A 19,093-nucleotide genomic window follows, 5' to 3' on the forward strand; every position below is an offset into this window, starting at 1 on the left:
GTCTTGAAGAATGAAATTCTTGAGCGTGTTTGACTGAACAAAGGAGAGACTCTGTTTTGAAATGGACACAACATTAATCTAAAGAAACTGGATCTCGTTGCCATGATTAAAAGCACATGTTTCTGACCCCTGTTATTGCGTGATGGGGGGAAGGGGCAATAAGAGATTTACATTGTGGGGGACGCTTTCCTGTAGAAGAGTTGGAAATGTGACAAAAGGGGCTAGTTGAATGGGGGGGGAAGAGCGGTGATAACATACATAGGAGTCAGAATAAGATGAAGCTGCTTGAATCTTATAGATGGAAAAAAAGAGAAACGAGCACTTATGGACTTTGGTTAATTCATCCAGAGTGTTCCCCGTTTTCCATCCAATTCTTTCTGCTGCTGGGTCCACATCCTCTCAGCAGATAAGCTCTTTCAGTTAAACAGTGGAGCAAAGCGTGTAGGAGGAGCACATTTCACCGCTGACACTGTTCAAGATGTAGCTTGTGCTCTGTTACATCCTCTCATGCAGCGTTCACTCAGATCTGTATGAAACAGCCAGATAGGCTGCAGATGTGTGGGTTTGAGTTTTGTAATTTGAGCAGCATACATTTCCAGCAGTAAAAAGTGAGACCTTATGATGACTTGGCTTCTAAGTCCTCTGCAGAGTGCACTGTCAATCCCAGCATCAGATGCGTTTTATATTTACAGATATAAAGGCTACAGACTGCCTAGTTTGTACCGGCCATAACTCAGTTTTAAATCAGGAGAAAGCATCGTACCCAAATGGCATCAACTCCACGGGCGTGCAGTTGAGCGCTGGAGAAATAAACACCATGTTAATGTTTGTGCTCTGCTGATTTCAGCTCCCATGACTGTGAAGGACGTGCTACAGAGCCTTGTCGATGATAACATGGTGGACTGTGAGAGAGTAGGTACATCCAACTATTACTGGGCCTTTCCCAGTAAAGCCTTACACGCTCGCAACCACAAACTGGAGGAGCTGCAAAAACAGGTGAGCTCAGTCCCTTCTAGTCTGATTTCCAATTAAAGGTCGCAGCAAGCATAAGCGCCACAGCAAAAAATGAGAAGGGGTGATTTTGGTTTCACAGGATGATACTTGGGTACTTCTCCCTCGCAGTTTACAGTAATAAGGTCAACACGTGAGGTCAACAGTGCCTGGAAGACACTTCTGCTAATAGAGGGTCAAAAAAGAAATGGGAAGAAAATGCAAATGAGCTGCTGATTAAACAGGAAGCTTGTCAGAGTTTTTTATATCTTAGTTGTAGGTCATTCCATCGCAAATCAGCTACGTTTTTAGAACTTTTTCTGCTCGACTGTCTCTGGCTTGAATACAAATCTTATGGTCCAAATATATTTGCACATATATAATGATTGTAGCTTTATATGTCTTATACATTTCAAGATATAGGTGTCTTGTTTTTTGTTTTTTTTTAATGGTCCATTGACCCACTTTCAGGCAATTTTCTTTGCACATTGAAATCTGAGGCAATTTGTGGACACGAATATCTCAAAACCAATTAAAGTCTGAAATTTTAACTCAGATATTTTTTGATGTACAGTGGGGCAAAAAAGTATTTAGTCAGCCACCGATTGTGCAAGTTCCCCCACCTAAAATGATGACAGAGGTCAGTAATTTGCACCAGAGGTACACTTCAACTGTGAGAGACAGAATGTGAAAAAAAAATCCATGAAGCCACATGGTAGGATTTGTAAAGAATTTATTCGTAAATCAGGGTGGAAAATAAGTATTTGGTCAATAACAAAAATACAACTCAATACTTTGTAACATAACCTTTGTTGGCAATAACAGAGGTCAAACGTTTACTATAGGTCTTTACCAGGTTTGCACACACAGTAGCTGGTATTTTGGCCCATTCCTCCATGCAGATCTTCTCGAGAGCAGTGATGTTTTGGGGCTGTCGCCGAGCAACACGGACTTTCAACTCCCGCCACAGATTTTCTATGGGGTTGAGGTCTGGAGACTGGCTAGGCCACTCCAGGACTTTCAAATGCTTCTTACGGAGCCACTCCTTTGTTGCCCGGGCGGTGTGTTTTGGATCATTGTCATGTTGGAAGACCCAGCCTCGTTTCATCTTCAAAGTTCTCACTGATGGAAGGAGGTTCTGGCTCAAAATCTCACGATACATGGCCCCATTCATTCTGTCCTTAACACGGATCAGTCGTCCTGTCCCCTTGGCAGAAAAACAGCCCCATAGCATGATGTTTCCACCCCCATGCTTCACAGTAGCTATGGTGTTCTTGGGATGCAACTCAGTATTCTTCGTCCTCCAAACACGACGAGTTGAGTTTATACCAAAAAGTTCTACTTTGGTTTCATCTGACCACATGACATTCTCCCAATCCTCTGCTGTATCATCCATGTGCTCTCTGGCAAACTTCAGACGGGCCTGGACATGCACTGGCTTCAGCAGCGGAACACGTCTGGCACTGCAGGATTTGATTCCCTGCCGTTGTAGTGTGTTACTGATGGTGACCTTTGTTACTTTGGTCCCAGCTCTCTGCAGGTCATTCACAAGGTCCCCCCGTGTGGTTCTGGGATCTTTGCTCACCGTTCTCATGATCATTTTGACCCCACGGGATGAGATCTTGCGTGGAGCCCCAGATCGAGGGAGATTATCAGTGGTCTTGTACGTCTTCCATTTTCTGATGATTGCTCCCACAGTTGATTTTTTCACACCAAGCTGCTTGCCTATTGTAGATTCACTCTTCCCAGTCTGGTGCAGGTCTACAATACTTTTCCTGGTGTCCTTCGAAAGCTCTTTGGTCCTGGCCATGGCGGAGTTTGGAGTCTGACTGTTTGAGGCTGTGGACAGGTGTCTTTTATACAGATGATGAGTTCAAACAGGTGCCATTCATACAGGTAACGAGTGGGGGACAGAAAAGCTTCTTACAGAAGACGTTACAGGTCTGTGAGAGCCAGAGATTTTCCTTGTTTGAGGTGACCAAATACTTATTTTCCACCCTGATTTACAAATAAATTCTTTACAAATCCTACCATGTGGATTCATGGATTTTTTTTTTCACATTCTGTCTCTCACAGTTGAAGTGTACCTCTGGTGCAAATTACTGACCTCTGTCATCATTTTAAGTGGGGGAACTTGCACAATCGGTGGCTGACTAAATACTTTTTTGCCCCACTGTATCTGTCCCATATCACCAATCCTGGTTCATTTAGATGGTAAGAAATAGCAATAAATGCCTTTTAATAGTTAGTATCACTATTATGTATGTTTTCTTTTGTCAGCTATGTCATTTAAAAAAAATCCACATTTAAAAATGATCCCAGTTGTAGCTAATAATAAAAATCATGGTATTCATTTATGTGAGATTTGTGTTCACCACCGTGTCGTCCTCATTGATGACCCACTTCCCTCGACTGTTTCACGGCTGACAGATGGTGTGAGGGTGGCAGCTCCTCAGAGAACATTAGCCACCAGATTTCTGGGACAGATCTTAAGCAGCAAGCGCTCACTAAATAATGACGATGTTTGGTTGTACCGCATGTGGTGACAATATAGCGCTGTTTATGCGATATCACAGCATTTGGTCACTGAGATCATCAGACAGATTTTGCAGCAATGCTTGATGTTTTGAGTGGAAGGACGAGAGTAAAGTGTCCACTGTGTGGAAAAGGATGAGGTGCAATTAAAAGTTAGAATAAAAGCCAGCTCCCTTTTGCAGCCACATTAATTATATCATATGATTGAACTGTAAAGTTAACAGCACTGTAATTGGCTAAGAGTTTAGTACGGGTAAGCATTTGTGTACCATTAAGATTTTGTGATTGTATTTATTGTATTACTCGCTTACGAGGGCTCCAGTGTTGAGTTGTTTCAGCATATTATTGGGCGGTCTCAGTAAATATTGCAGCACTTATCAGTAGAAACATCAATGTTGTTAACAGCAGAAGTGGCTTTACTGTTTATTTATATCACAATTCAGGAAAATCTCAGTTATCTGCTGATTAGTACTGTAAGAAAAGCTTTAACGTGATGCTGTTGTACTTTAAAGATTTCTGAAGCAAAGCAGCGGAAAGCATCCCTAGAGAAAGCGGTCGAAAAAGCGAAAGTGGGGCGCCAGGATACAGTAAGTATACAAAGGTCAAACTTAAACCAGTGAAATAAAATGAATATCATCCCTTTAATGCACTGAGCATGTGAAATCGCTGTTTGTCTTTGCAGAAGGAAAGAAGCTCTCTGCTGAAGGAGCTGCAGGCTCTGAGAGAGGAGCGCACACAGCTGCAGGCCGAGCTGGAGAAGTACAGAGAGTGTGACCCCGAGGTCGTCGAGGAGATGAGTGAGTACAGCTGCAGACCTACTGGTTTCTCAAAAAAGGTCACTTTTAAATTATTGCATCAATCGTATCACCTACAGTTACTCATGGGAGGCATGGAGCCCCGTGTGAAGCTTTAAATATCCAAAGTGAATCTGACCTATGCTGGCGAAGTCATATTTGATGTTAGAGTCATAATAGGCTGCTGCTGTACTTTGTTCTGTATTTGTCTTTAATATTTTATCACAAGCTTTATAGCTGTTGGATTGTTTTACATCATAAAAGAAGTTTGATTTTTCTAATCTGTGGGATTACAAACTGTTACATCACTAGATGTTAAGTTAACACAGGAATATAAAGTGTAAAGCATGTTTCGACCAAGTCCAGCACATGTGTGGTTATTAAATTAATGTTTATTTAACAAGATTCAATCAGATGCTGCTTCCTAGCATCACAGGGCTTATGAATGCAGATGGCACTGTTTTGCATCCAGCGAGGATCTCTTATTAAAAGGAGTTGAGTATCATCCAAAACGCATATGCATCCGAGCAGCTTCTGTAGCGTTCAGCCTAATGTGGATAAATGGTTTCACACCAGATAATAAACTCAAAATTGTGCCGTAGGAACCGTATTGTTTCAGCGAAGCCTCCCACGCGGTGTCAGGCATCGTGGAGATACAAAGAAGACTCCGGTGCAGTTGGCAGATATAAAAAATGTTCATCTGTTCAGCACAGAGACAGCTACATTAATGGAAACGGTGGCAGAAAGCACCTCTGGTCATCAGTGCTGCACTGCAGTTGGCATTTGTCAATAGCATCAAGTCAATGTTATAAGTGGGATTTCCCAGCCTTGAAATGTCCTCCTAACCCATCTACTGATAGCCCTAAATAAGGTGCATTCAAATGCATTTAACAGATGTTGGGAAAATTTCTAAGAAAAGATTAAATAGTGACCTGGGAAATGTGCCAATCAGCCATAACATTAAAACCTCCCAGGCGAAATGAGTGCAGTTGATCATCTCATTGCAGTGGAACTTTTGTAGGTGTGCTTGTGTACACTTGCAACAATTTTAAAAAAATAAAATATAAACAGTTGTACTCTCCATGTCTTTGTTGCCAACATTACTGTAGTTGCTGGCTCCATTTAGTTTTTTTAGTTTTTTATTTTGTTGCTCTCTGTAGACTAAAACTGGAAATACTTGCTGCTCCTCACACTGGCAATTAGCTTAAATCTTTATTTCCATGTTTCACTAACCTCACTGGTATCAGGTTTGTAGAGCTAAAGGGAAGTATTTCCTTTTGACAATGAAGACAGGTCAAAGCAGGTCCTTTGTGCTCGTCAGGTGGTGCTTAACTGCATTCATGATTAATGTAGAAGGAAAAACACCCGGATTATTACTAACCAACTTTCTATTGTTTGCAAAGGACGTTCTTCAGCAGCTACCACGGTTGGGTTCAGCTAATCTTACTGTGCCAAGTAGCTTAAACAAGGTTGTTGGGTGTGTACCTGCTGCGCGAGACACCAGTGAGTGTACTGCTGAGAGCAAACATGTCAAGCTGCAGGGTCAAACATTCTCACGGTTCAAATTAAGAGACTCAGGAAGTGAAAAATGGTCACAAGTGGCCACTCACCTTGCTTTCAGGATATACGTTCTTAGATATGAACCTCAGACTGGTTAAGTTGTTGCAGTTAGGTAAGTTTGAAAAGTGTAACTCTTCTTGCGGACGCAGAAGTCTGAAAGTTTTTATTGCAGCCAAATGAACCTTATTACCTCCGAGCTGTCAGCTCACAGGGCTGGTATTAAAAAGCTTTTAAAATATGAAGGCCTTGGAGTCCTTTGCTGGCTGTTACACACCCCTTACATAAGGGAACCACAAACAGACACAGCTATTGATAGTATTGCAAAAATCTGACAGTGCTTTGTTTTCATGCTACAGCTGACCTGCAATATGGGAGGTGTGTTCCTTTATCTGCTCATGTGACTGGTGGTGGTGTCAGACAAATATCTGGGCTGTTTACCTGCACCTCCCAGATTACCAGTTTGGGTTTTTTTTCCACTCCACTGTGACAACACTGTGGTGTACTGATGGCCACATGACCGTGCACATTACTTATGACCAGTCTACCTGAAATGAGATGGAGAGGCATCATTGCTGCCATTGCACGTAACCTAAAATGTCGAATTTGCAGCCGTTTTACAGTGGAGCCAAACTATGGTCAATGTTGAAGCAAAATTTGTGTGTTTGAAAAGTAACAATTCTTTGTTTTGCTTATAATTGAGAATTTTTATTGAGTTATTTTTAAAAACATCAAGACACGGCAGGTCAAAGGTGCTGATACAGACTGAGGTATATGAGGCAATTTGTACTTTATTATTGGGTAATATTCATTTGCCAGATGTCAGTACATGCTGTCCGCTTCATATCAAGCTATGTTTTCATTTTGTCTTTGGATATGAACTCACCGTTACTGTCCCATTGCTCTATGATAATCTCAGTGTTATAGTTAAGCCTTCCCAACATATTCTGACAGGCAACAGTGTTGCATCATTTGTTCAGTCCACATTTTCAGTGTCTGAGTTTGAGGCGTTTTCCAAAACTTACAAATTGTTTTAAACTAGGCAGCTTTTAAAAATCTTGTCCTTGTTTTATTTAAAGGACAAAAACACCTCTCTGTTTGATTTTACTCAGATCAGCTGCACTGCAGTCGGTGCTTGAAAATGGTTGTACAGTACTTTCACATCTCAAAACCAGCAAAATTGAACTTCATGAGTTCTCGGACTCTCTTCAAAGCACAGAGAGTCTGGAGTTTTTTGTAAAGAGGCAACACAACCACGTTGTGGGTTTGCTCGCCTTCACATGCTGGTTTAGAAACCTTATTTTGGGTAGTGTATGAAATGGACCATGGTGTCACCCCTGGTATGTTGCGTTACAATGCCCAAATGATTTCAACTGAAGCTGAGTCAAATTTTCAAATCTGAGCAGAAAGACAAAGTTAATCAGGATAAAACAAGCAGTTTAAATGTTGCTGAGAAAGTCACTTTGTTCATAACTGACTAGGATTGTGTTTACAACACAGGTTTTAGCACATAGTTCCTCCTTAAATGATATTTTACCTGCTTCGGGAGCAATAAATATTATTTATATTTTAATATGTAAAACAAGAGTTATACCATCAGTGGTGCATTTGAAGGAGGATGGAGTAAGGCCAGTTATCTGAACTCTTTGTAGATGGATCATTATGAGTGCATCTCACACAGATCACAGTGATGTTGACACAAAACAGTTCAGCAGGCGGACTGAGAGCAAACTAGCTCGCCATTACAGTTAAATTATTTTTTTCTACTTTTACTGTTGCCACATGTCTACAGATCTTATTTTGTCTTCTACTGCCAGGTTTGCCACACAGAGAGCTTTGTTAACAGATAACCATCAGCAAAGCTCGAGAGCAGTATCCAGCTGTATGATATTATGTAATGTCTGCTGCTCAAGAGGATCAGACTGAACTTGCAGAATGAGCTCAGACTTGTTCCTGCATATGTGATAGCTGTGCACATGTAGGCTCATTAGATGTCTTCAAGGGCGTTGCCCATGCTGTTATTGACAGGATTATTATTCACCTGTGAACCATTATTTGCCTTTTTTCTTTCTTTCTTTCTTTTTTTTTGATTTGTAGTAAAGGAGTTGTAGGAATAAGGAAAATTAGTTGACTTGCAAAGTTAGAAATTATAAAGTAAGTCGGGCGATGTACAAGAATGCTGAAGTACCAGAAGTAAGTTTGCCCCATTAACTTCAGCACGACTTACCTAAACACAACATGCCTTTCCACATATTTACCAAGCTAGCAGCCAAGTGACAGAAACACTAACAAACACTAGGTACTAACAAAAAATGCAACTTGGCTAAAAACAAAGCTTTCGTGCCTTCTTGTCTCTGCATGTTAAACAATGGTTGCCACACCCATAGATACCAATAAGTTTTGAATGAAACCATTAAATAGCCCAACAGAAACCATTCCAGTGTAATTGAGCCCAGACTGTATTTAAATAGGCCAATATTAATGATTAATGTCAGCCTAACAGATATTTAGGGTATCGGTGTGCTAGCAGCTCCAGCTCCATCGTTTATAATCTGCACCACATGCAGCAGAGGACGCACCACAGCTAACCAGACGTGGGGGTGGATTTAATCGGTGTGTTCATTTTGTTCAGTTTGCAAGTAACCTGCTTTGCAAACCACAAGACGGAGTAAAGGCAAAGAAATCAGCATTTTTATATATAACCAAAGTAACAGGAAGTCAGACAAGTACAGATTTATTAGTGGGCTTATAGGTGATTAAAAATCTGATTTTTATTTCTTTTTAACAAAGAAGATTTTGGGGGGATCATCTTTTCTGTTAAACATTTTATGTATTATTTGGCATTAGGGTCCCATCTTAATATCCAGACAAGGGTGATAAAAAATTCTATTACTTTACCTTGTTTATCTACAGTTAACTTTTTTCTGTTGATTAGTGAGCAGGGGTCCTGCCAGATAAAGAAAAATAAGTTAAGTATTTAAGAACATAAAAAGTGGTGCGTCTGTGAACCATGTCAGTCGATGCGTGAAACGTTTCTACCTTGCACCCAGCAGCTGTGTTTCGTTTAGCTACACACTTTTAACCATAAAGTGAAATCAGGTTCTCCAACTTTGAGTCAGCGATTGTTGAATTAATTCACTTTCTTCTCAGATTTGTTTCTGGAGAAATTCAATTTTATTTTTACGCAATATCAGTTAAGTGTTGAAATGGTCCTCGCGAGCAGTGTTTGTTCTGGTGATCCAAACAGATATTTTACTGGTACTGAACCTTTTCAAGCTTCCAGAAGGAAGAGAAACTCAGATCGGAGAGAAACTATCCAGAGCTGTTGGACTGAGATAATTTGTGCTGGATTCAAGCCTGTTGTAGAACAGTTCACACTCATACAGCAGCCAGATTAATGTCTGTGAAAAAGGTTATCATTATTTTTTGTACTACTTGAATATGCTGTGATTATTCCAGGGGAGTGGAAACTTGATGTCATCTGTGTTTTTATGCTTAATGTAAACTTCTCTCTGAGTGCTGTCCAGTGGGAACATATTGTTCAGCTCCGTTCTACTTTTTTACAGTATAAAGCGCTCTTTCAAGCGCCGCTGTAGCTGTAGGGGATGAGTAGGTTAGTGTCCACTTTAATTTAATAGGATACCGCCACTTAGTCATACAGCACAGCTGTGGCCACGCAACCATCACATCCCTGACCACCACTTCCTCCTCAGAGGGGATGGTTTGTTGCCAGCCTTCATTTGTGCTTGTGTTGCAAGCTTATTTTCCTCTTCTTCTTTTTTTTCTTTTTTTTTTCCAGCGTTTTTCCCAGTTTTATATAATCTACTAGACTTCCTCCGTGACGTTTTCACATTAAGCATTTTGTATTTGCAGTGTGTGAGCCTTGCTTGCAAACACCAAACGTCATGAGAAACAAATCATAGGAAATAGCATTCAAAACATGTTACAAAGGTTATTAAATGTACTGAGCGCAAACAACACACCTCAGCAGCAGCTGCAGCAACAGTGCAAACATGACACTTTTAATGACATGCTGAAGCAAAACTTGGAGTGATGTTATTGTAATGACTTCGTTGGGTGTTCAGTAGATGCCTTGAAAAAAACGTTTAAATGCTTTCCAGCTGCAAACCTGTGTGCTTTTGCACCGGGGCTCGCTTATCTTGTATCTCTATATAAGTGGTTACTGACTAGTTGGATGCACATACTAATCCAAAATTTTATTTTGCAGAAAAATCAAATGTTATAGCAAAAGAAGCTGTTTCCAGATGGACAGGTGAGTCTGCTAATTTCTTTTCTTTCTTCTTTTTAAATATATATAGACATGTAATGGTCTGGATTTAAGCTGTAGGAACATAAAATGCCCAATGTCTGGTTGTAGCGCTTGTTTATAAAGTGAGAGTTGTTTTATTTTGTAGTCACTATTTGTGGATTTTGGACTACTGACTGTTGATTGACCTTGGTTTACTGTTTCCTGTTTGAAATTTCTGGTTAGTCCAAAAAAAAAAAAAAGCAGCTGGATGACAGCAGTCGGACTTTATCTCTGATTGCTGTTTAATGCACGTGAAAGCGCATTAAAGTGAAATCTGTGAAGGCGCTCTCTAGTCCAGCTGTCACTCTAAGTAGTCCGCGCTTATGCTCTGTGTGTACGTTTGTTGACTTGAGTGGTAACCTTGGACACAGCTGACCTTTAGGGATCATGGTAGCCATCGATGCCTGTGGTCTTTTGACTCTTTAGATCAACATTGCCTGCTGCAGGTCAACAGAGTGGTGTTGTCAGTTTTGGTTGGAGAGCTTTTGCTTTGCTTTCATGGAAGGAAGCTCAGTTAAAAAAAAAAAAAAAAAAAAAAGTGAGTCATTTCTGCCTCATTCACGATTAGTACTTCTCTTTTCTGAGCTGGACAGTATGAAACAAACATGCATAAGTGTTTCCTCGTAGCGCAGCTGTTGAATTTGCACAGTAACGTCTTTTACTACGAGCTATAAAGTTCTCATGTTATGCCGTTAGAGCGAATGTTACTATTTTACCAGGTCTGGTCAGGGTTTGTGGCTAAACACTCAAATCAACACAGCAAAGCCAAATTTTGAAGGTTTCATGGAAAAAGCAGCTGCAACTTTGCGCACCTTGTTTGTTTTTAAAACACTGCTGCTGTATGTTGGCCTGCTCATGGATTGTCTGCGACTGCCCACACAAGCCTCGACACATTTAATCGCTTGTCATATCAAAACTGGAGAACAGTAAAAACGAATCCTCCAGAAGTGAAGTGAAAGGCATCGCTAAAAGTGCAAGCCGACGTTCATTGGCTTAAGCTCCTGATCAGTTGTTAGTCTGCAGGAAGTTGTTCTGCTTTTGAAACTGGAGACTTCAGAGCTTCAGCTGCTAAAAGGTTTTCCTGAAATAGACATTTTGTTTTTAGTCAAACTGTTATTTTTATTGCTATTATTTAAGAATAGGACGCAGGTGTATATATAAAATGTTTTCTTTTTTTAAACTATTTTCACATGAGGCTGTTAGGGTGAATTCACCACCATAAAACATCAAGATGTATTTAATTTGAGGTAGTTAAATGGATTATTATATATTATATTATATATGGATTACACACATACATCATTAAAGAATTTGAAATTGTTAATGCTGGATGTGAAATGTCGAATGACTGTTAATGGCAGTTTGTGTTTCCTAAATTTACATGATATTCACAAAACTGGGAAAACAGATAATCTAAATCTGACGCACTAACCAGTCATAGTAACCCGGCTTTCTCCTTGCTTCTGAAGGAGCAGTCCAGATTCCTTTTGCTGTAAATGTACAGTATATATTTGTAAATTGAGATTTCATTTATATTTCATGTGTTTAGTGTTTCTTTTTTACTCTTGTTCTCAGACAATGTTTTCGCCATAAAGTCGTGGACAAAGAAGAAGTTTGCCTTTGATAACAGCCGCATTGATAAAGCCTTTGGTATCCCGGAGGATTTCGACTACATGGACTGACTGCCAGCATGTCATGGACGCAGCGATGGAGTAATGTGTTTCGGCCTCTGACACCTACCTACCTGGTCTCTGCATTTCTAATTCCTGTGCTGTGGGTTTCAGTGAAAATAAAAGCACCAGACGCTCTACTCGCGCCCTCGGGTGGATTTTGAATAAGGACAGATGTCAGTGACTTTGCGGTGGCAGATGGACTTCATCAGTGGATATGTTACTTTGGTGCAACCAGAGAAGAGTCTGAAACGCCATTAGTGGCTGTGAGGGCTGACAGGGTCCTGTGATGAGCACAAGCTAGCAGCCAAAGTGTTGGGACACCTGTTTGCATGAAAACCGAGAGCTCCAAGTAGATGATGGAAAGGAATCAACACTTACTGCATTTGTGTTGCCAGTGGTCGCGTTTGTATGGTTTAAACAGATGGTTTGGAATCAAATGCTTGTGCACTTTTTCTTAGATATGTTCCTTTTCTCTCTCCCTCCCTGGAGTATTACAGGGCATGCTTTCCTAGTTGTATTATAACTACAAAGGTCAGTGTCAAGTTATCTTTGATGTTTTTGTTTCTTTTATAATCGTCACTGGAATTTTAGGGTTTTTTTGTTTTGTTTTTTTGTTGTTGTTTTTCAGGACTCACTTTCCGGATGATCAAAAAAGATCATTGCTGTCACAACATGTCTAGAATGACTATTGACCTTCTTTTTTTGCTCCTTTTTTCTGTCAAACCAGATGCAAAATAGGCAGTTGTGTGTCTTGTTTACTCTGTGACCTAGTTGAGAAGGCCAATGTGTCTGGGTTCTTTGATTTAAATTTCAAATGAGCTCTGTGCTCATTTTGCTTTGCTCATCAGTTTCATTTTTATTCCAGTAAATGAATGACATGCAAATGTAATATCTGATCTTTCGCCTCTTCTAAGGTTTTTTTTTTCTGCATTAATCAATGTGAGACAGATGTTAGTTACTAATTTAAAGGACACTGTTTTACTACTGTAAGTTTAGTTGGTGGCATGATGAAGACTCATCTAATCCAGTCTCTGGATGTCCATGAACTGATGACTACAGCAAGGCTGGAACAAAATAAATAGTCGAAATGCCTAGCAGCAGTTTGTTTGAGGGAGCTGACACACCCATACAAGAATAACCTGGATGTATTCATGTGTGTACCTGCCCAACCTGTACTGTGATTCACGGGCCTGTTGGCTGTCAAAACTCTGAGAACTCTGCGTACAATTTTTGGTAATCGCAGCTTGCAGTTTCTCTCGTTAAAACATGCCTGGCCCTGAAAAGAGCCCAACAGAGCAGTACTGACACAAGGACTTAGCCCTCTCCCCATATGAACATATGAAATCAGAGTGGTGTAACTGGAGTGTAAAGGACTTTTATTACATGCATTTGCCTACGTTTCTGCAAAGAAAGTTTAAAACCCAGCCAATTTCTATTTTATTACACATTTCCAAATGCTCCTCCGTACCTTCTCCAACTCTCGATTTACATGCTGACACTGCCAGTACAACAGTGAAAAATTCCTGCATTCAAATCTCACCTCAGTAAAAAGAATCGCACACAAATGAAGTGAAATATCCCCTGTGACTAAGCGATTATATTACGAATCAAAGTGTGGGTTGCTTTTTACTGCTGAAGAAGATCAAGGTGTGGGAAGTTACTGTTTGATATACAACTGCCTGCCAAGGCCACACAGGATTAATCTGGACAGGGGGCAAATATATTAGAAGACTATTTTTACACTATAAAATCTTAATACTCAACTTGAAAGCTTATGCATTATTATATTATTACTAGCCTATTATTACTAAAGTGCTGTGAAATGAAACATTTATCTTAAAATTAAGTAGAGTTTAATGTATTTAGTCACTTCCCACTTGGAAATACTGTGCCACCAGCAGTTTTAGAAGTATTTACTTACTGACACTAAGTAAAAGTAGCAGGACTGGAGTAAAAATGTCATTAGCAGAATATGGATTAAAAGGGATCAGAGTGAAAGGCTCTCTATACCGGACACTAATATTTTTATTAGTTTAGTTGTATATGCTATAACATGAACCCGGACTCCATGTGTAAGTCAGACTTTTATGTTCTATCTCATAAAGCCCAAGCAGATCTCATTTACAGATAGTATTTCCAGAATCTCAATGTTTACACCTACTGTTAGTACATGTATATTAAATTGACAGATCACGGCTGATCTACAATAGCATTTAAATGCTTTATAAGCCACTCAGCTTGAGATCTCCTGGTGTATTGCCATTAATAGCAGTGCATTTTAAAATAATACTCAAGTTATTTTTTAATTGTAATTTTTGTGTTTTTGTTTCTGTACAAAGCCATTCAGTGGGGAGGGGGAGCTGTACCCTCTGGGGATGTGTTCTAGCAGGGTTGAAGTGCAGATAAGTTTAACTATGTTTTAATTTCTAATATCAAATAGCAGCTCTTAACTAAAGCTAGTCAGAAATATCAGCATTTGATTCAATACAGCGTTTGATCAGTTGTTTCACCTCGAGTATTCGGCTACTTTACAGTTTTATGTAGGGTTGCATAAAGACTTGTTATTATTTTTTAATGGTATTTGTTGGCTTTCTACCTCGTGCCTCGCTGCAGTGCCTGTAGCCTGCTTGAGCAGGCGGGGAGGGAGAGAGGGAGGGAGCTGCTGCTGCTTCTGCTTGCTGAGAGAAAGAAAGACCAACGCAGCGAAACACAAGGCAGGCTGCTAGCAGAGCGGGCAGCATGGCGGGGCTACAAGACTTCCACCAAGGCAGCCACTGTCACAGGAAAACGTGGATCAATATACTACTAGGAATACTACAGTTACTTTTACCCTGCGTCCAGCACGGAGGTGCTCAGCTCCAAGGTTTGTTATTCTCGTCTTTATTTTCCGCTTTGGGGGGCTGGTACGTTCACGCGACCGTTGCAGAGAAAAAAAAAAAGAAGAAATGTGCTTTAATTTTGCTAGGCTATTATTGTGGAAGACGAGAAACGAGTTGAAATGTCCACAGTCAGTCTAAGTGTATGAAAAATAATGAAAATAAAAGTTAAAGTGGTGTTTTTATTTTTCTTTTGTTTTTACTCGGGAGAGGTTTGTAGCTAGTGCTTTATCACCCCGCTAATGTGAGTTCTTGCTAGCTTCCAATTCCCCTCTGCTGTTTGATTTAACGAAACTGAGTTGCTCAGACATGGAAGTAGCGGGTTGTCGAGACTTTGAACGTCCACTTAGTGGCTGCTACTGTAATAAATCTACGCGGTGTTGTAAGCTGCCCTTTACATGACCATACAGTCGTGTTTACTGCAGCAGCAGGGGAGATGTTTCCCCAAGTTCGTTAGCCACCGAGCTAACCCCCAGCTAAACAAGCAGCTAGCAAACAGCCTTTGTGAGGCTTCATTTCCTCACTTGCCTGTCATTCTCGCCCACTCCGTTTCCCTTGATTCATTCGTAATAAGAGATGATGCTACTGTGGCTTGGCAGGTTTAATTACTTATGTTATAATTATTATCTTTTCGGGTGCTTTGGATGCATTTCCACCAGAGTGTGTTGTTTTCCATGTTGCCCAGTTTCCCAGGGCAGCACCTAACTGTTAATTTGATTTCTTGTTCCCTACAAAGCTCTGAGTCAGATGTCACCCAGCGTGGTCGAGGTCTGGCAACCAGAGGATGCAGAGCCATTAGTCCCGCTTCAGGTAGGTGCCTTCTAATGGCTGTGTTTGTATTTGCCTCTTTATGTGCACACTTCCAAAAAGAAAAAAAGAAGCTCATCAGACAGCATGAGTGAACACGTGTGGGTTAAAGCATCACCGATGTTTTTGGACTCAGTTTGCAGACTGATTTGGGTGTGTTTGAGAGGGGAAGAACTCGTCAATACCCCGCCACGATTTTGTCAACACAGTTATCAAGAAAAGTTATCTTGCTAGTAGTCACAGTTCATTAAACAACTCCAAAGTGAAGGCAGAGCGGGAGGTCACCTGTCATGTGGCTCCTCCTTATTTTCTTTTGTACGTGCTATCCATTGTGGAGTTCAGTTAGTAACACACGCTGACAGCCTGAAGAACGCAGTTGCTTCCGGCTTTGTGGTTCACACATTTTAGTCTAGGTTATGCAGTTCTTTTTTGTTGTTGTTGGTTTTTTTTTAAGTACTTCCAGTCATTTTCAAGTGGGTGTTTGTGATTATTATGTAATTGTGAGGCAAGAGCAAGGGTAAACAGCACAAGTTCGGTGTTTACTGATAAACCTATCATGAAGTCACCAGCTGGCTTGTCAGGTTACCTGAAAGGGGTGTGTGGCATTTTTCCTGAAAAACTCTGCAAGGAGACAGTGTTGAGAGTTTGGCTGCTTTAGGTGAAAAACTAGATGCAAACTAAACTATTTGCATACCTTTTCTTTTTTTTAAAGAGTTCAATATTATTCTTTTGTGTTCAATTAAAAGATTAAAAGCCGGCCTCCTTTGCACAGAAACATTTGCAGAGAGTTTATTTTTGCCACTGTATAGTATACTTTTTACAAGCTTGCTTTGTGGTGTGCACCCTACGGTAATTGCCAAAGACCAGAGATAACACCGAAGCAGTTGATTCAGCATTGCAGATAGTTCTTAGTGTGAGTTGTATACGCTGATAAATAATTCATATGCCGAGGGGAGGAATTTGATGTTTCTTTTGTGTTTTGTTTTTCCACACTTACCCCTACCTTGCAGATCAGTTAGCAGGTGACTGGCTTGTTGACATTGTTGAGTGTCATATGTAGTATTGGATGGAGCGATTGTCTCAGTTACATGAGCTATGTGAAACAGAGCATAACATGGATGTCTATCTTCTACCCCAGTGCTGTGGGCTCACTGAAGTAGTGATGCTGGAGATGCAGTGTCATATGTGCAGATATATCGTCAGAATAAAATCTGGGCTGTAAATACATTCCTGTAATACTTGCAGTAAATGCTGCATGTTTCCTTTGCTTGTGCTTTTTGTAACCATTAACATGCTTTATGGGTCACGTGTTTATATTGGCCTCAGGTCTAATGATATTGGTTGAAGTTCCCTGGTAATTTTAAATTGCAGTTTTATCTGCTTCATCTTCCTGTTTGGGTTTTGTCATTTCTGCACTCATCGTTTACAAACACTGCTGCTGTGCTTGTGAATATTCCTTTTCGTGCTTTATCAGCTCAGCTGCTGCAGTGAGCAGCATAAGCTTTTATTTTATTGTTGTGCACACTCTAGTGAAATTATTTTTGTTTCATTTAGTTGAACTATTAAAGGTGTTTGAGTTCTTGAAAGAAATTTACATCAGCTGGAGCTTTTCAGGCTGAGGCCTGTAGTTTCTGCTATGCTGGGGAAAGGTTTATGTGGTTAAATGGTCGGCTGTTATGAAGCGTTTTTACCCTTAGCAGTTCTACAAAGCAATTTACAGTGTTTCTCGTTCACCCACTCACACAACCCCCAGGGCTTTTTGTGGCTTCACTGGTCCGTGTGCAGCGAAGGCAATATGTCTGCCTTACATCATTTAATGGAAATTTCTGCATTTTTCTCTTATAGCTGAATTTTATTTTATTTTATTTACACAAATTTATACTGTGCTTGAGCACTATGCATGAAACATCAATTGCTTTAAAAATTGCCTATTTGGAAGAACACCAGAAACTTGCACAATAATAGCTGTGGATCTAACTTCCATTGTGACTAATTTTAGCTTCAATGTCTTGCCCAGGGCTGTTTTTGCAGTGGCAATATGTTTATGTACATATTTGTCTTGAAAGAAGACTCATGCAGTTTCAGTTATTAAATAATTCAGTATGTATGTTCAACTTCTGCAAATAGCAGAAGAGGGCGGGGGAATAGCTAAGAAATGAATCAGCTGTCGTTCAGTTAGCCTCTCATCCAGCACGTTAACTCCAATCCACTGTCTCAGACTGCAGCTGCTGAGAGTAGTCCTTGTTGTGCTTTGCGTCCTTGGTGAGCTCTGCTTAGCAGCACATGAACCATTTCTCCATCTGCTGCAGGTTCTGGTTAGAGTGGCCCTCCAGCTTACTTTAGAATGTAAAGACAAGGACAGAAAAGAAGAAAAGAAGCCTAGCTACTGAGCCAGTAGGACAGTAAAATATGAGGTAGGAAGACCTAGGGCACTCCCTTATCAGCAAGTGAACTTTCAAAATAGGACCAAGGAAGTGTTGCACTTGTAAGGATTTCCTCATGTTATGGTGACACGGGCCTTTGTTACCCTGAGCATGCCGAGCATATTACACACCTTTATTACAGAAATCGGGGTTAGATCTGTTACAGAAGTAACAGCTTTCAGTTAAATATTCCCATCACTACTGTTACCATAAAACAGTGCTTAGTACATGGGAAATGTTTTGGGTAACTAGATTCCTACTTCACACAAATGTAATACTGGAAGGAATGACTGGTAGCATGCTTTTTATTCTGCAGGAAACCTATGTGTACATCAGAAAAAGAAGAATTAAAGAGCATCGTTGTTTTTCATGGTGATTAATAGTGTTCTGTATCCATTGCTTGTAAAGCATTTAAATTTCGCTTATGGGTTTTTGGTTGCCAATATGATACAAATAGGAACCAGTTTTTGTGCAGATAAGACATTTTTAAATCTGTTAAAGGATCCTTCAAAAATTTCTTTTAGAACGCCATTCAAGTTGTCCTATGTTATTTTACAATCAGCTGTAATGGTCAGGTCTTCTACAGTTCAATTCTAAATCTGCTAATGCATTTCCTACTTTTTAAAAAAAGTGACGTTTTGTTAAATGCCACCAACTTACTTAGACCGATCGGCGCATTGGGCGACAAGAGAGCGCCATTGAACTCGGTCCATCGCAGCAGTTTTTGCTTCATCCCATGACAGTTCGGCTGAGCGTAAATCTTCAAGGAAAGTCCTCCTCCATGTTATTTTGGGTCTCTTTCCATTCTTCGGGTTCCACAGAACCGCAACAGGTCTCGGGTCCGGTAGCAGAAGGATGTGACCGGCAAATCTGAGCTGAACTCAGTTGTTCAGAGATATTCCTGCGTTTTTGTGTTGTCCACGTTTGGTTCCCGTTATTTGTGTGTGATATTTATTAGCTGCAAACGGGAATCATGTGAACTGATGTAGTCTGCGGTACTTTATTAATTTAACTGGGTGGGCATAGATGCGCCCTGACCCACTGGTGTCAAGACAACCATCTCACCCTCAACGTCGCAAAAACAAAGGAGTTGATAGTGGACTTCCGGAGGTGCAGAGAAGTACACACC

At 40.4% G+C, this 19,093-nt stretch overlaps 2 protein-coding genes across 2 annotated transcripts in view; both read left to right on the plus strand.

Moving 5' to 3' along the window:
- The first annotated feature begins 851 nt into the window (after nt 1–851).
- Nucleotides 852–12,949, plus strand: mnd1 (meiotic nuclear divisions 1 homolog (S. cerevisiae)). The gene is made up of 5 exons (XM_005746972.1): nt 852–996; nt 4,038–4,112; nt 4,208–4,322; nt 10,105–10,149; nt 11,761–12,949. The coding sequence occupies exons 1-5, from the start codon at nt 853–855 to the stop codon at nt 11,865–11,867; spliced, it is 486 nt and encodes a 161-aa protein (XP_005747029.1). The 5' UTR covers nt 852; the 3' UTR covers nt 11,868–12,949.
- A 1,569-nt stretch (nt 12,950–14,518) lies between these two features.
- Nucleotides 14,519–19,093, plus strand: part of tmem131l (transmembrane 131 like) — a 33,762-nt gene continuing 29,187 nt past the window's right edge. The window contains exons 1-2 of the mRNA XM_005746973.1: nt 14,519–14,721; nt 15,471–15,544. Of these exons, the coding sequence (XP_005747030.1) occupies nt 14,598–14,721; nt 15,471–15,544 (198 nt within the window). The 5' untranslated portion in view covers nt 14,519–14,597. The remainder of the gene's footprint in view (nt 14,722–15,470; nt 15,545–19,093) is intronic.

This window comes from Pundamilia nyererei, unplaced genomic scaffold (assembly GCF_000239375.1).
Source record: "Pundamilia nyererei isolate P.nyererei 1_Seehausen unplaced genomic scaffold, PunNye1.0 scaffold00186, whole genome shotgun sequence".
Lineage (NCBI taxonomy): Eukaryota > Metazoa > Chordata > Actinopteri > Cichliformes > Cichlidae > Pundamilia > Pundamilia nyererei.

Bases quoted from the DNA above. Each gene is read 5' to 3' on its own strand.
- mnd1 (XM_005746972.1), top strand. From the start codon at position 853: ATGACTGTGAAGGACGTGCTACAGAGCCTTGTCGATGATAACATGGTG. The intron at 997-4,037 runs GTGAGCTCAGTC...TGTACTTTAAAG, and splicing joins TGGAGGAGCTGCAAAAACAG to ATTTCTGAAGCAAAGCAGCG. The intron at 4,323-10,104 runs GTGAGTACAGCT...TTTATTTTGCAG, and splicing joins CGAGGTCGTCGAGGAGATGA to AAAAATCAAATGTTATAGCA.